This window comes from Octopus bimaculoides, chromosome 1 (genome assembly GCF_046866305.1).
Source record: "Octopus bimaculoides isolate indiv1 chromosome 1, ASM4686630v1, whole genome shotgun sequence".
NCBI classification, from domain to species: domain Eukaryota; kingdom Metazoa; phylum Mollusca; class Cephalopoda; order Octopoda; family Octopodidae; genus Octopus; species Octopus bimaculoides.
In genome coordinates this window covers 194545841-194562174 of record NC_142928.1, presented here as the reverse complement: position 1 = coordinate 194562174, position 16334 = coordinate 194545841, and the positions used below count along the sequence as shown (strand labels likewise).

The window sequence follows — 16334 nt, the reverse complement described above, 5'->3', positions numbered from 1 at the left end:
TCGAGGTCCGCTGTTAATTTCACACTGGTGGGTGACCATAGCTGTGAGCAGTAATCCAGACGGCTGAGGACAAATGTCCTCCAGAGGACCATCATGGTTTCCTTATCTCTGGTTCTGAATGTTCTCAGGATCCTTCCGTTTAATAAAAAATAACCTCTAATTAATCAATAATGTATTCACCCTTGTTGTTTACAACTTCTTCCCAACGTTCAACAAGATTTTCAATACCTCGTTGGTAGAAATCACTCGATTTCGACTGGAAATATTGATACAACCAATCTCTCAATTCTGCATCAGTATTGAACGAAACTCCGCGCATAGCATTTGAACGAGATCGAAAAAAGTGGAAATCCGTTGGTGCCAAATCAGTAGAGTACGGCGGGTGTGGCAGCACTTCCCAGCCATGCGTTTGAATGGCTTTCTTGGTCATATTGGCGATTTGAGGGCGGGTGTTGTCGTGCAGCAGAAGAACTCCATGCTGCCGATTAGGTCTTTTCTCTTGAATAGCCATGTTGAGTCGTTCCATCTGTTGAACACAGAGTTCCGCGTTGACCGTTTGGTTCCGTTCGAGCAATTCGTAATGGATAATCCCTTCCCAGTCCCCCCATATGCACAACATCGTTTTACGCGGATGAAGATTTTGTTTCACGCGCAGTGTCGCTTGTTTACCGGGGCTAAGCCATCCCTTACGCTGCTTCATATTGATGCACAAGCACCATTTTTCGTCGCCAGTAACGATTCAGTAAAGAAATCGTTGCTTTTGTCCATGAGTTGAGCGGTGACGAGCAAGCAAACCACCGGAGATTGTGGCTCGTTGATTTTTGTTGTTGTCACTCAAAGCATGCAGAACCCATGCACCATACTTCTGAACCTTTCCCATCGAGTGAAGATGCTTCTCTATAGCAGTGTGGGAGCATTCCATTTTCTCTGCCAGTTCCCTTGTCATTTGACGAGAATCTTCGTGCAAAAGTTGGTTTAATCGCTCTTCCTCGAACTCAACTGGACGGCCAGAACGAGGTGCATCTTTGAGGTCAAAATTTTCATTTTTGAACTTGGCATACCAATCACAAGCAGTTCTTTCAACTATGGCACCCTCTCCTTACACGGCACAAATGTCACGAGCAGCTTTTGCGGCCCTAGAACCTTGATTAAAAGCAAAAAGGAGTTGCCAACCCAATATATACACACACACACATATATATATATATATATATATACACACACACACACACATACGCATACATACATACATTCATGTATGCATGCATACATGCATACATACATACACACACATATATCTATACATATGTATTGGGTTGGCAAGAAAATAATTTCGTTTTTAGCAAATAGAGTTACGATTTTTTTAAATTACTTTTGTCAATGTTATGATTTTCTCCTTTTGCCATTTGATACCCGTTACTCTTAGCTTACTTTACAAGTAAATTGCGTGTGATTTTGTTTACAGCTGTTAATTCAGAGTCAATTTTAACATGAAGTGCAAAAATGAACATTCACGCCATATTTTTATTTTTTTATATATTTCCGTAACGGCAAGAAATCTCGTTGTCATATAACTGTGCAACAGATTGCAGAGAGGTTAAATGTATCATACACAACAATTGAAAATCCCGTGAAATGTCTTGGACTAGTTAAGAAGCTCAATATTTAGGTTCCACATAAAGTAAAAGAGATTCACTTAACACAGCGAACCAATATTTGCGATATGCATCTCAAACACAACAAAATCAACCTTTTTTTTTATCCGAATTATCACTGGTGATGAAAAAGGGATTGTCTACAATAACTTCAATCGAAAACTATCATGGTCCAAGCGTAATGAACCAACACAAACCACATTGAAAGCTGAATTGCATCAAAAAAGATCATGCTGTCAATTTAGTGGGATTGCAAAGATGTTGTGTATTTTGAGCTGTTTCCAAGGAACCAAACGATCAATTCAGATGTTTACTGTCAACAACTAATGAAACTGGAGGAAGCAATGAAAGAAAAACGGTCAGAATTGGCAAATCGTAAAGGAACCGTGTTCTACCATGACAACGCTATACCACACACGTCTCTGCTAACTCGTGAAAAATTATTGGAGCTTGCTCGGGAAGTGATGTCACATCCATTATACAGCCTTGACCTTGCACCATTAGATTACCATCTATTTCAAAGTTCACAAAATTCTTTGAATGGCAAAACTTTCTATAATTATGATGACCTGAAATCGCACTTGCTTCAGTTTTTGGTTGATAAGAACCAGAAGTTCTATGAGCGTGGAATCATGAAGTTGCCAGAAAGATGACAAAAGGTCATCGAACAAAATGGAGAATATATAATTGATTAAAGTTGTATGAAAAAAAAATTACTTTTATTTTACACTAAAAAAACGAACTTACTCAAAATATTTCCATAATATGAATTTTTATAAATTTGTTGTTGGCTTTTGGGTTTGAATCGAGACAATTGTAGGGATTATATTTATATTTATTTTTATATCATTGTAATAATAATATATTATGTTAATAAATTAGCATATGTCAATTTGAACACTCCATTTTCTTTTCATTATCATATTGTGTATATATACCCACTTATATTGCAGAAATTTTTCTACTAAATATTATATATTGTCTATTGAACAGTTAACCAGTGAAAATTGGATAATTTACATCCCTTTCAGTAGATCTTGTTTCCTTCCATTGGATCTTTTATATATATATATATATATATATATATATATATATATATTATATATATATATGCATGCACACACACAATTGTACAGCATATAGGTGAGTATGGTGTATATACGTACATACATATATACAATATATATGTCTATTTATGATTATGTGTATGTATATATAGCATCCAGTCTCTTACAGGCACCCCACCCAAGGCTGATGAAGTCTTGGCCTGTGTTCAGTGGTCACCTTTTACTATCCAGAGCCAATAAAATGCTTTCCCTGCTGCTTTTATGTTGTCCTTGATTGCTCATCTGATTACTTCTGTAATTTGCAGGGTTTCTTAACTCTTACTCAAGCATCAACCTATGAAACCTCCAGCACTCATCTTCACTCGCACACACCTGACCCATCTGTACTTGTAACTATTCTCCACTAATTTCTGATATCTTACAACCTTCACCTCTTCCAATTTCCTTGATTTTCCCTCTCAGGACACAGTTCCAGTAAATGAGCTTCTGACCAAAAAAACCAAGATAATGTCTAATTTTGTCAAGCCATGGATAATTTGTGAAAAGATTTCAGCTGGTTCTCCTGTCATGCACTGTGGAAAGCAAATAGTCAGAGCAGTTCTTGGGCCTTTTCTTTGATCACTCTCCATCTTTAACTAAGAATGTCTTCTTGGGGCTGTAAACAAAGAGATTTTGCTGTCAACTGATTGCTTCAGTTGTGATTTTAAGGATCTGGTCTACTAACTGAGCAACTATTCAGAATATGTTTGAGGATTGCTCCCTTAGAAAACAGGAGGCATACAAGGGGACATTATGCCCAGCACAAATAGGGAGGATGTGCTCGGTTGAAGAGCACATCATAAACACTCTGAATAACTTCATCATCTTTAAGCTCCATTTCAAGATGTCCAACCAACTACTATCTCAGTCCATCTTTTATTCTGATTTTATCTTGGCACCCCATTTTCACATTGCCTCTTTGCTTGCCCTTTGTTTCCACATTCTTCATACATCTCCCTGTACACATTAAATTCATTACTGCACTCATTGCTGACTAAAACCTCTGTACATGGCTTATATGACTCTTGCAAGCCATTTGTCAACAGTAAGCTTCCTTAATAACACCGTATCACAGAATGAGGAACCTTTTCATAGTATAGGGGCTTACTCCTAGCCAAGTACTTCTGCCAGTTGTTTCACTAGGAATATGGCATTAATGATACCTGTTCTTGACACAAAGGCAAGCTGCTTCTTATCAAGGCTAACCATGTTCCTAATCAAAGGTTCCCTATGGTTGGATATCCATTCTAGTTCCAACTACTTTGCAGAGTGTACCGAATGCTTTCTTTTTGTGGTATCCTACCATAGCAGACATTCGAGCTAAATGTAGTCCCTGGGCTTGTCAGAACTGTCTGACCCATGCACCAGCATGGAAGACAGATGTTAAATCCTGAAGATGGTTATTATGAATTGAGGCTTTTCTCTTTTATTAACATTACAAACAACCAAGTACATCAGAGTTTTACTATCAACATTTAATACATCACTTCCAATGAGACAATCACTTTTAATCAGATTAATTATCACTGTAATTACAACCAGAAATCATGTACATGTATCTAATATACCTTTTTAAAAAAAACCATCTTCATTGTTGTTGCTGCCGCCAACATTTAATGTCTATTTTCCATGAGTCTGACAATTTAGTTGAAGCAGATCATCTATAGTCCCACCCTGTCACTAACCCTCCTTCGTTTCCAAGTAAAGTAATGTTTTCCCATGGGCAGGCATGATTTTCATGGAAGAGTGGAAATGAACAAACACACACAATTGTATAGCATATAGATGTGAAGGTGAGTATGGTGTATATACGTACATACATATATATAATATATATGCCTATTTATGATTATGTGTATGTATATATATGCTCATTTATAATCATCAGGGCGGTGAGCTGGCAGAATCGTTAGCACGCTGGGCGAAATGCTTAGCATTATTTCGTTTGCCGTTACGTTCTGAGTTCAAATTCTGCCGAGGTCGACTTTGCCTTTCATCTTTTCAGGGTCAATTAAATAAGTACCAGTTACGCACTGGGGTTAATCCCTTTGTCTGTCCTTGTTTGTCCCCTCTATGTTTAGCCCCTTGTGGGCAATAAAGAAATATATAATCATCATGTAATGTCTAGACAAGGGTACACACAAACAGATCATCATCAACCTCACCACCATCATTTAACATCCAATGTTCCATATTTGCATGGATCAAATGGAATTTGTTGAGGCAGTTTTTCTACTGCTGGATGCCATTCCGGTCTCCAACACTCACCTGTTTCCAAGCAAGATATTTCTCCATGGTCAGATATGTTTTTCATGTAAGACTGGAAATAAACAACAATCTGAATATATATGTTTATTTTTTGTTTGTTTTGTTTTTAATAGCTGAGTTCACATTAAGGGGTACTTCCTAAGACCTTTTCAGTCCCCTGAGATTGGTGACCTTCATGGTGTTAATGTTCCTTTATAGAATCAAGTGAAATGAACACACAAATAGCTGAAGGTGTGTAGCTTAGCGGTTAGGCTGTTTGGATCATGATCATAGAGTTATATGTTCAATTCTCAGTGGTGCATTATACTTTTGAACAGAACACTTTATCTCACGTTGCTGCAGTTCACTCTATTGGCAAAAATAAGAAGTATCTGTATTTCAAAGGGCCAACCTTGTTACATTCTGTGTCAGGCTGGATCTCCCTGAGAACTACATTAAAGGTACACATGTCTGTGGAGTGCTCAGCCATTTGCATGCTAATTTCCCAAGCTGGCTGTTCTGTTGATTGGATCACCTGGAACCCTTGTCCTCGTAACTGATGGACTGCCAGTTTAAGAGTTCCATTTAAACAGTTGCAGGCTAACACCAGCAGGATAGAGATGAGCAGGGAGGGAGAGAAGAAACTGCAGGGGGATGATGGATTGGGGTGAAAGGACTGAGAAGCTAGTGCACAAATGAAAAGTGACGGTGGGCCCAAGTGGGGTTAGAGGTGGGGAGAGATAAGTGAGTCAGGAATGTTTGAGTGAAAGAGATACAAAACTAGCAAGCTTTGAGGATCAGAAAACCATCATTGTAGCAACAGAAATAGTAGTTGTGGAAGGCAGCGAGCTGGCAGAAACATTAGCACACTGGGCAAAATGCTTAGCGGTATTTCATCTGTCTTTACGTTCTGAGTTCAAATTCTGCCAAGGTCAACTTTGCCTTTCATCCTTCCGGGGTCAATAAATTAAGTACCAGTTGCGTAATGGAGTCAATTGACTGCCCCCCCCCCTCCCCAAAAATTTCAGGCCTTGTGCCTAGAGTAGAAAAGAAATAGTTGTGGGTCTGTTAGAGTTCTAATGCCTATCAAGTGACCCTTCTCTGGATACATTTCAAGATGTCTGTGTGCATAGTAGTAGTAGTAGTAGTAGTTCTGTCCCAGATATTCCATTGACAGTTTCACTTGAGAGCAAGTCAGAAAAGGCCAGAATTTGGGATGTTGTTCCAGTTATGTTAAAGATATACTTTGGTAAATCCTTAGTAAAAGTGAAAGCCAACATCAAACTGGATCCAGAGATAAAACACAACAGAGCTGTGGAGTATAGGGCAATTTGACAGTTCAGAGGTGCCAGTGTCTGAGGAACAGAACTCATCATCATCATCATCATCATCATTTAACGTCCGCTTTCCATGCTAGCATGGGTTGGACGATTTGACTGGGGACTGGCGAACCAGACTCCAATCTGATCTGGCAGAGTTTCTACAGCTTGATGCCCTTCTTAACGCCAACCACTCCGAGAGTGTAGTGGATGCTTTTTATGTACCATTGGCATGAGGGCCAGTCCAGCGGTACTGGCAACGGCCACATTCAAATGGTGTTTTTTACGTGCCACCTGCACAGGAGTCAATCCAATGCTTTGTTCACATGCCACTGGCACAAGTGTCAGTAAGGTGAAGCTGGAAACGATCACGCTCAAATGGTGCTTTTTACACGTCACCGTCACAGAAGTGATACCGCTGCTCTGGCAGTGATCCTGCTCGAAGATATCACTGGCTGTGGCATGTAGATAAGTGATAATCCATCTGCTGGATAGATTTTCTCCTAAATTATTGATACAGACATGGCTGTGTTGTTAAGAAGTTTGCTTCCTCACCACTTGGTACCTTCCGACTAAAGCCTTGTGAGTGGATTTGTTAGAAGGAAATAAGAAAGAAGCTCATTACATATATGTATGTATATGCATGTGTGAGTGCTAGTAACCCCTTGTCTTGACATTACAGAATAGTTAAGTGCAACACCCTAACCACTCGGCCACACAGTATTTTACTCAGCCTTTTACTCTTTCAATATTTTATTTCATTTATGTGCTTTGCTTGCATGTGCATGCCTCTCTCTCATATATATGTGTGTGTGTGTGTATATATATATATATACTCTTTTACTTGTTTCAGTCATTTGACTGTGGCTATGCTGGAGCACCGCCTTTAGTCGAGCGAATCAATCTCAGGACTTATTCTTTGTAAGCCTAGTACTTATTCTATCGGTCTACTAAGTTACATGGACGTAAACACACCAGCATCGGTTGTCAAGCAATGTTGTGGGGACAAACACAGACACACACATATATATACAACAAGCTTCTTTCAGTTTCCATCTACCGAATCCACTCACAAGGCTTTGGTCGGCCCGAGGCTATAGTAGAAGACACTTGCCTAAGGTGCCACGCAGTGGGACTGAACCCGTAACCATGTGGTTGGTAAGCAAGCTACTTACCACACAGCCACTCCTACGCCTATATATATATATAAAGTTCATGTGACAAGTCTACAAAACATTCAAGTTACATGGAGCTGGATCAAATACTAATATATTTATTTCTACCAAATGTGTTGTGTTCTTTCATTTGTCCACTCACACATGGGTGTGTGTGCATGTCTCTGTTTGTGCAAATATGTACAAAGGTATGCATACACCTGCCGACATACACATATATGTACATATATATATGTGCGTGTGTGTGTGTGTTAGTGAGCCTTGTTTTGACACTACAGAATAAGTTGTGAGGTCATGCAAATGGCAGATAAAAGCACTCATTACACTCTCGGAGTGGTTGGCATTAGGAATGTCATCCAGCTGTAGAAAACCATGCCAAATCAGACTGGATCCTGGTGCAGCCTTCCAGCCCAGTCAAGCCGTGCAACCCATGCCAGCTTGGACAATGGACGTTAAATGATGATGATGATGATGACATTTGAACCTCAAGGGTATGCCATGACACTTGCCACCATCTATATCTGTCTTCCTTTATTCAACCATCCCATTTATATTCTGATCCCCGTCCCTTGTGAGTATACCCAGCACTTTGCCACCATCCCTATCCTGCTGTCTCCCACTCTCTCTCGCCTTCTCCTGCACTTCCATCAGGTTGGGTCACCATGTATTTCCTTTGCAGCAGCACACCTGTTTCTGTCTTCATCTCTGATCTCTCTCTCTCCAGTTGAGTAACCTTCTACCTCCTCTACAGCAAAACACCTGTTTCTGTCTCTGTGTCTCACTATATAACCTTTAATCATCCGGCACATGATCACCTCCCCCAATGTCCCCTCCCCTCTCAAAAGATTTTTTTTTTTGTCTTGCAAGGTACTTGTTGACAAGGTACTTGTCAGTGCAGGTACCTTTTAAAAAGCATCCAGACCACGCTGTAAAGTGGTTGACATTTGGAAGGGCATCCAGCAGTAAAAACCTTGCCAAAATTGACCTTGTTTGCGCTTGTCACGTAAAAAGCACTCTGCTGGGTGGTTGGCATTAGGAAGGGCATCCAGCTGTAGAAACCTTGCCAAATTAGATTGGAGCCTGGTGCAGCCTACTGGCTTGCCAGTCTTCAGTCAAACCATCCAACCCATGCCAGCATGGAAAGCAGACGTTAAATGATGATATATATATATGTGTGTGTGTGTGTGTGTGTGAGCGTGTATGTATTTTTGGTGTTAGGAAGAGCATCCAGCTGTAAAAATCCTGCCAAAACAGTCACAGAAGTCTGGTGCAGGCTTCAGCCTGGCCGGCTCCTGTCAAACCATCCCACCCATGCCAGCATCGATGGCAAACGTTAAACAATGATGATGATGATGATGATGACGATGTGCATTACCATCACACAAGCAGTATCCATCATTCTCAAGTCTTCAGTGAAAACATGTCGATTGAAAAGAGGTGAGGATTGGTGACAGCCAGGGCATCCAGTTGTAGAAAATCGGCTTCAATATATTCAAATTCCACCCAGCCCATGCAAGCAGTTAATTTTGAAAAGAATGAAGAATTTAGATGAGTTTAGTAACAAAAAGTTATAGAGGACCGTTTAATTAGAATATTAAATGAAATGTTCTTCCGTGTAAAGCATGAGAATATTACTGTGTTTGATAGAATGGAAATTACGGTCCTGAAAGGATCTCATCGTTTTCTTTTGCAGAAAAAAAAATTGTTTAACATATTTTGGCCCCTTAATTCCGTACTCTCTTTCTTCAGACAATGGCGGAAGAGCTATTTTAAAACTCCGTTGGTGAAAGGGAGGATTTAGCTGGTATTTCTAGCAGGTTTCACAGCCATATAGATGATCCCTTGACAGCTCGTTCGTTTATAAAGCAGGTTATATGTTTGCTCAGGAGTTCACGCAGAAAAACTAAGCTTTCCTACCGATCTAATTTTATACAAACGTCTTATATACAGGCAAGTTTTTAAGTCATGTGTTTCGAAACGATTACCTCTTTCGAAATTTCTATTTAGTAGTGGAGTGGTGGTGGTGGTGGCGAGGACAGACTTAAAGCTAGTGACTCTCTCTCTCTCTCTCACTCTCATTATGTCTCCCTCTCTCTTTCTTTCGTTCTGTCCCAGAGTGTTTCAATCGTGACGTTGGCAGTGTGGACCAGGACGACATCTGGTGGTCACAATCTGACTATAAATTCAAGAACAACAACTCTGCACGGAGATTTTTTTTTTAATGTGACAAACAAAAGAAAAAATTATATCTGCCAAACTAAATATCCTTTACAAATAAATTACTGTCTTATACATTTTTTTCGCTTCACTTTTCTGGATTTCGAAAATTGTGATTAAATTTTGTAAAATATAAACTTATTGGCAGAATTCAGCGGAAATCGTCGCCATCTATGAGGTAAAGGAAGATTGAAGGAGAGATAACTCTATGAGTCTGTGTTCTAAAGATGTTGCTGTGTCTTGTTCCAAACCGAATATCACAAACAGAAACGGGACCAAAATCTTTTTACTACCAAACAAACGGATTATTTTACCTTTAATTTAGCTGCCTTATGAGGCTAGTTTCACACTCATTCTTTTTAGTTTCTTTCTGCTTTGATTTTTAGGGTTTGTTTCACTTTCTTACTTTCGTCCCACTCCTTGACTCTTTTTAACAAATATTTGTCGAATTTTCATATCCTTTATCGGCCAAAAAAAAAACCTGATCAATATATGTTTAATAATTTCACACCTTTTATCTCTTCTGTAGTTATTTTCAGTTTTCAATATACATTCACTTTGTTTCTCTCTCATCTATAACAAATATTCTCTCAGCTTCTCTACATCTACACCCAACTTTCACAGCAAAAATATCTTAAAAAAAGAAAAAAAAAAGATTCTGCTCGTCGCAGTCAGATATTTTCTTGTTTAATATTAAACGAGAAACAAAACAAAACAAAAATTAATTAAAATAATGACGATGACTTCTAACTCCGATGAAGAGAAATTCTGCAAGTTGTTCGTAGCTCGACTGAGTTCGGACACATCTGAGGAGTCATTGAAAAACTATTTCCAAACTTGGGGAGAGGTTTCTAAATGTGTTATCGTAAAAAATCCATCCACAAACCAGTCCAAAGGGTTTGCTTTCGTCACATTTGTATGTCCAGAAGCACTGGACAAGGTGCAAGAAGCTCGGCCGCATTGCATCGACAACAGAAAGTTGGACACGAAACGAGCCATTCCGCAAGATGAGGCGCCTGAAAATAAAGTTAGCGTCAGTAAAATGTTCGTTGGAGGCATCAAAGAAGACAGCACCGAGGATGAAATTCGAAACACATTTTCGCCTTATGGTGAAATTGAGAAGATCGACATGATCAGGGATAAGGGTACTGGCAAGTTTAAGCGGTTCTGTTTTGTTACCTTCACTGACTATGATAGTGTAGACAAGTGTGTCATTAAGAAACATTTTGAATTATCAGGCAAACAGGTAGAAGTGAAGAAAGCTGTTTCCAAGGACGAACTAATAACTGGCCGCGGCGGCAGCGGTGTTGCTGCTTACAGCCGTGTGTTGAACCCATATGGACGAGGTGCATTTCAAGGGTATGGAAGTCCTTACGGGTACGGGGGTGCAAGTGCTGGATGGTATGCATATCCGGGTGGAATCGCCAACTATACCAGTGATGCTTATGGTACTAATTTCTCTTGTCCCTATGGTAACGGCTTAGGTGGTGGCCCAACTCGTGGTCGCGGCAGTTTCACTCCACGTGGCTCTGGCCCATACGGGGGTTGGTGAAAACTTTATTAATTTTAATTTCAATTTTTTTTTTTTTTTGAATTGACAATTTTTCAGTTTTGTTTTTGTTTTTATTTCCGAAGATATCATTCTATACAGATGGTTACCATGTTGTATCTCCTGAAAAACCATTTTTTTTTTTGTTTTTAATCTGAGGTTACGCACAGTTTTTTGGCTGACAACCATGTTGGATTTGGTGAAGGCTACAGGTTTTTCTTTTTTTTCTTTTTGTGAGTTTAATTAATACCAACTGTGAAAGTGTGATGGGTTTTTTACTCCACAGTTTTGACTCTTATTTTGGACTGTTATCTACTCAGAAAATCCGTCACACTTAACCTGTTTTGTAATGAATAATCTGACAAAATAAAAAAAAAAAAAAGCCATCATCGCTAATCACTTACAAATCCAATATCACACCCAGCACGCACAAACACACACACTGACATACACACATACACACACACACATATATATATATATATATACAAGGTTATACTAATGTATATTTATGTGCGATATGTTTTAAAAGTAAAAAAAAAAACAATTGACTGGATTATGATATCTTCAAAGATTGTTTAAAACAAAACTTAAATGATGACAATGTTGTTCTCTCACGCACACACATATATATATACATACATACACACACACATACAAGATGGAGATGTTTCCATATTTTTTTATAATTTTTTGAACTTGTGTAAATATCTCATTTTGAAAAATAGAAGAAGAAAAAAAAAGAAAAAATTGCAGCATCTTTTTGTCTGAAACAACAATTTCTGGGGTGAGATTATACCCTGTCCCCACTCTCCAAATTTTGTTTTTGTTTATTATTATTAGTTCAAGTTCCGCCGAGGTCGACTTTGCCTTTCATCCTTCGGGGGTCGATAAAATAAGTACCAGTTGAGTATTGGGGTCGATGTAATCGACTGTCCCCTCCCTTAAATTTCAGGCCTTGTGCCTATGTTAGAAAGGATTATTATACGAGTTTCTGCCATACCCATTTGATTCATTTTGTCTCGCCGCCTTCCTTCCGCAGACACTTTCTGTCCCTCATTTTCTGTTTTTCGTTGAATAAAACAAATCATAAGTGAACCACAGTTTCAAAAAACAGTGACTGGTAGTGTATATTAGAGCGAGATTTGTATCAATAAATTGAAATAATTCTTATTGATCAGTTATTTTCTCAAAAATTTGATAGATGAGTTATCAATATACATACATTGTGAGTGTGATGTATGTATATATATATATATATATATATATATATATATATATATATATATATAATATACACACATACACACGTTCAAAGTTAAATCATCTCATAAGATGGAAACCCTGGTTTAATCTCTACCTGATCAATCAAGGTATAATGGCATATAAATTTATCGATTTAATAATCGGAATGACCTGCAAAAAGCCTGGATCGTAACACTACACTATTACTACAAACTGGCAAATGTTTTGATATGGGACAATTTTGGTTTTCATAGATACTCTTAGCATAGCATAAAGAAAGACCTGACTTCAAAACACTGGTGTTCCATCCTCGTGGATGTCGGAGCACTTCCTTATAAAAGACATTTCTAATGTGCGTTTAGAATTATACATGAGCGATCTACAAAGTATCCTAATGATTTGGCAATGTTTGCTTGCCAGACTCATACTTCTTTTAATACCAAGTTTTGTGACAAAGCACTGACTGACCTATCTATTTTGCTAAGACTTGCATTATCCATTCTATCAGTCAGCTACAGAATACTTCTCTTGCATCTTGTCATATATATACTTAATACTTTGTGAGCAATCAGATTGATCAAAGCTGATGGATTGTGAGTTAACTAGAATTCAACAAGATAAGACACAGAATCTGTGAGTGGTTAGAAGTTGAACAAAGTACTAACAGGATTTGTTAGATCCCACTTAAAACAATTTTTGTGACATTTTTCGGAAAATTTATTTATTTATTATTTTTTTTTTAAGAATTCCACCATCTAGTATCTGATGAATGGTTAAGTTACCTTTGATGGCATTACTTTGTAAGCAGTATTTCACTCCTTCCTGGAAAAGATCTTGGTTAAACTGACCATGATAACCAATTTGGTGCTCATCAGAATTATGTTCCTTGCCAATACAATGGTATGTCTTGAGAAGCAGGGAGGATGACAATGTCCTTGCTATAACAATGAAAATTTATCTGTTTTCAGACATCTTGTAAATCCGCCAACACTCCCCTGTCTCTCTGGAAGGGATTTGCTTTGTAGTCTTTACAAAAAGTCCACTGCAGATGATGCTATCAATTGGCTCCCTCTTTCTAAAAAAATATATAGGCATAGATTGATATGCTAATCCTTTTGGTATAAAGGTGTCTTGAGTTCTTCATATGGCAATCTCCCCAAAAGGATATCTTCCCAAATTACCATGTAATACAAAGAAAAAAGAGGGGAAAAAATCCCTCTTGTTTATGGTCTTTCTAGTGAAGTCCCCCCTGTATTACTAGAACTATGTAGTAGTGTACATGTTTGTTCCATTGGATTAAATTGTTCTGCAATAATAACCTATTTCCCAGCTGTGTAATATGGTATGAATTCTAAATGAAGGTTGTTGACATCATATATATACATACATATATAGATATATATATATGTACACAGACACACAAAGTTTTTCGAATAACTCCATTTAGTTATTATGTATGGCCACTTTTCGTTGCTGTCTTATTTTAGATTCAGAGTTTTTTGGGGAGCTTAGTAGAGTCAAAACTTGGTCTGCCTTTTCAGGTAAAGAAAGGATTAAACTGCTTTGTTTCATTAGAACTACTTAGTCCCATTTTACAAATAATTGGTTTATAAGCCAGTTATTAACAAATCTCAACAACTTTTTCATTTCTGTATTTTGTTGGTACAGCATTTTACTAGCCCTCCCTCTTCATGTGCCCTAAATGTTGGCATGACACTTGCATGTTTGATAGGAGATACTAACAGAGCACAGAATAGTTTACTTCCATTAGTAACATCCTCCTCTATAATAATTTTTTTATTACCAAGTTTGAAAAAGAAAGAGGGAAAAAAAAGCTCCAACCTGAGAAAACAATTATTTTAGCTAAGTGGGTTGTGAACATGTGACTGCAGCTTAGTAACGAGTTTCATTCTGAATCAGTGAAAGCAGTTCTCTCCCTCGAAATAGACTTCGTTTAAAGTTGGACAATAAAAGACCTAGGAGTTGTTAAAAGCTGTTTTGAAGTTCATAGAAAAAGAAAAGAAATGTTAAAACAAAAAAAAAAAACTTCCAAGCTTTTCATCAATTTTGAATATTTTATTAATTTTGACAGTTATTTTATTTATTTTTTTTTTTTTTGTAAGTGTGGAAGGAAGGAAAGAAAAGACCAAGAAAAGGGAAGAATAGAATGCATGTAAATATATATATATATATATATATATATATTGTCATTTGGTTTCCTTGAGTCAGAAAGATCTGTACACAAATATGCCCTTTACACATTTAGACAAGAATGAATGAGAGTCACAATCCAAGCTGTTACTTATTTCCTTTCTGTATGTTTTCACTTATTGTCTTAAATCTCTCATTAATTCTCATTAATTCTCATCATATATAATTATAAATGCACATGTGTATGTGTTATATATATATATATATATAAAACTTATGTATCATCATCACTTAACATTCACATTCCATGCTTGTATGGTTTGACAGGATAACAAGGTCTGAAGGCTGTATCATGCTCCAGTGTCTGCTTTGGCATAGTTCTGTAGCTGGATACCCTTCCTAATTCCAACCACTTTACATTCATATATATTATACATATATATAAAGTACATATGTATGTGTGCATATATAGATGATAGTAAGGGCCTTTAGTCAGGAAATCGGCCTCAATAAAATTGTCTGAGCCATGCAAGCACAGAGAAGTGGATATTGAATAATAATGATGATATATATATATATATCAGTTACTAAAATTCAAATAGTTCAGCTACGAGGTGGTGAACTGACAGAATCATTACTATGCTGGGCAAAATGCTTAGCGGCATTTTGTTCATCTTTACATTCTCTGTTCAAATTCCACCGTGGCCGACTTTGCCTTTCATCCTCTTGGGGTCGATAAAATAAGTACCTGTCCAGCACTGGGGATTGGTTTAACCGACTTGCCTCCCCCACTTCCCAAACTGCTGGCCTTGTGCTAAAATTTGAAACTAGTAATAGTTCCACTGTCATGCATGCTTCGTCTTCCTTTTTCTTCAATCAATGAATTCTTTCTACTCTTAGATTTTTGGTTTTATTCTTTTTATTTATTTATTTAAATCTTAAAGCAATGATGAATTTCTTTCTTCCAGCCTGTTGTGTCGGGGAAGTAATTCATGGAACATTATTTCTGTTAATTAATTTAGCCTTTTTTCTTTTAATTATCAGTAATATTTCTATTAGTTTTGCTTTTTAATGTGTAATAGACTATTTGCATTCTTCATTTTTGCCTCATTATTTTTGTAAATAACTGTTTTTCAGTTTAAAAAAAAAACATTCTGTGAAAACAATATCGAGTGTTATTATTATTATTATTATTAAACTCTAAATATTTCTTTTTCTGCATCGTTTTAGTTTGTAATCTGCTTTTGAGTTTTTTTGAGTTTTTTTTTTAATATTTTTTAACCATCTTTCAAAATATTCTTTCATAATTAAGAATCACCCTAGATTTTACAGCTTGAGAATTGGTAAGATGCTAGCAATAGTTCAGTTTTGCTCAATCAAAAACAAATTTTGTCATGCAAAACCAATTTTGTTTCATCATTCGTTCATTACCCTTTTTTTTTTTTTTGCCATTTTTAGTTTATACATTGTTACACATCAAAAAAATGTTTTTCCATTTTTTTTTGTTTCCCACTATGTCTGCAATTGGTATTGATGTAAGAAACAACACACACATACACACAATGAATATTATTTTTGTAAACATAAAATTGAAAATGTAAAACTCTTCATCAAATGTTATAACTTAGTCAACATTTTTCTGTTAAACATTTATCTTGCAGGTCATCAAT

At 37.2% G+C, this 16334-nt stretch overlaps 1 protein-coding gene across 1 annotated transcript; it reads left to right on the top strand.

The window, feature by feature from the left end:
* Positions 1 to 8901: 8901 nt before the first annotated feature.
* Positions 8902 to 15877, top strand: LOC106881753 (heterogeneous nuclear ribonucleoprotein A2 homolog 1). Its single transcript, XM_014932244.3, has one exon. It carries the CDS (start codon positions 10453 to 10455, stop codon positions 11269 to 11271), a length of 819 nt encoding a protein of 272 aa, XP_014787730.1. The 5' UTR covers positions 8902 to 10452; the 3' UTR covers positions 11272 to 15877.
* The last annotated feature ends 457 nt before the right edge of the window (positions 15878 to 16334 follow it).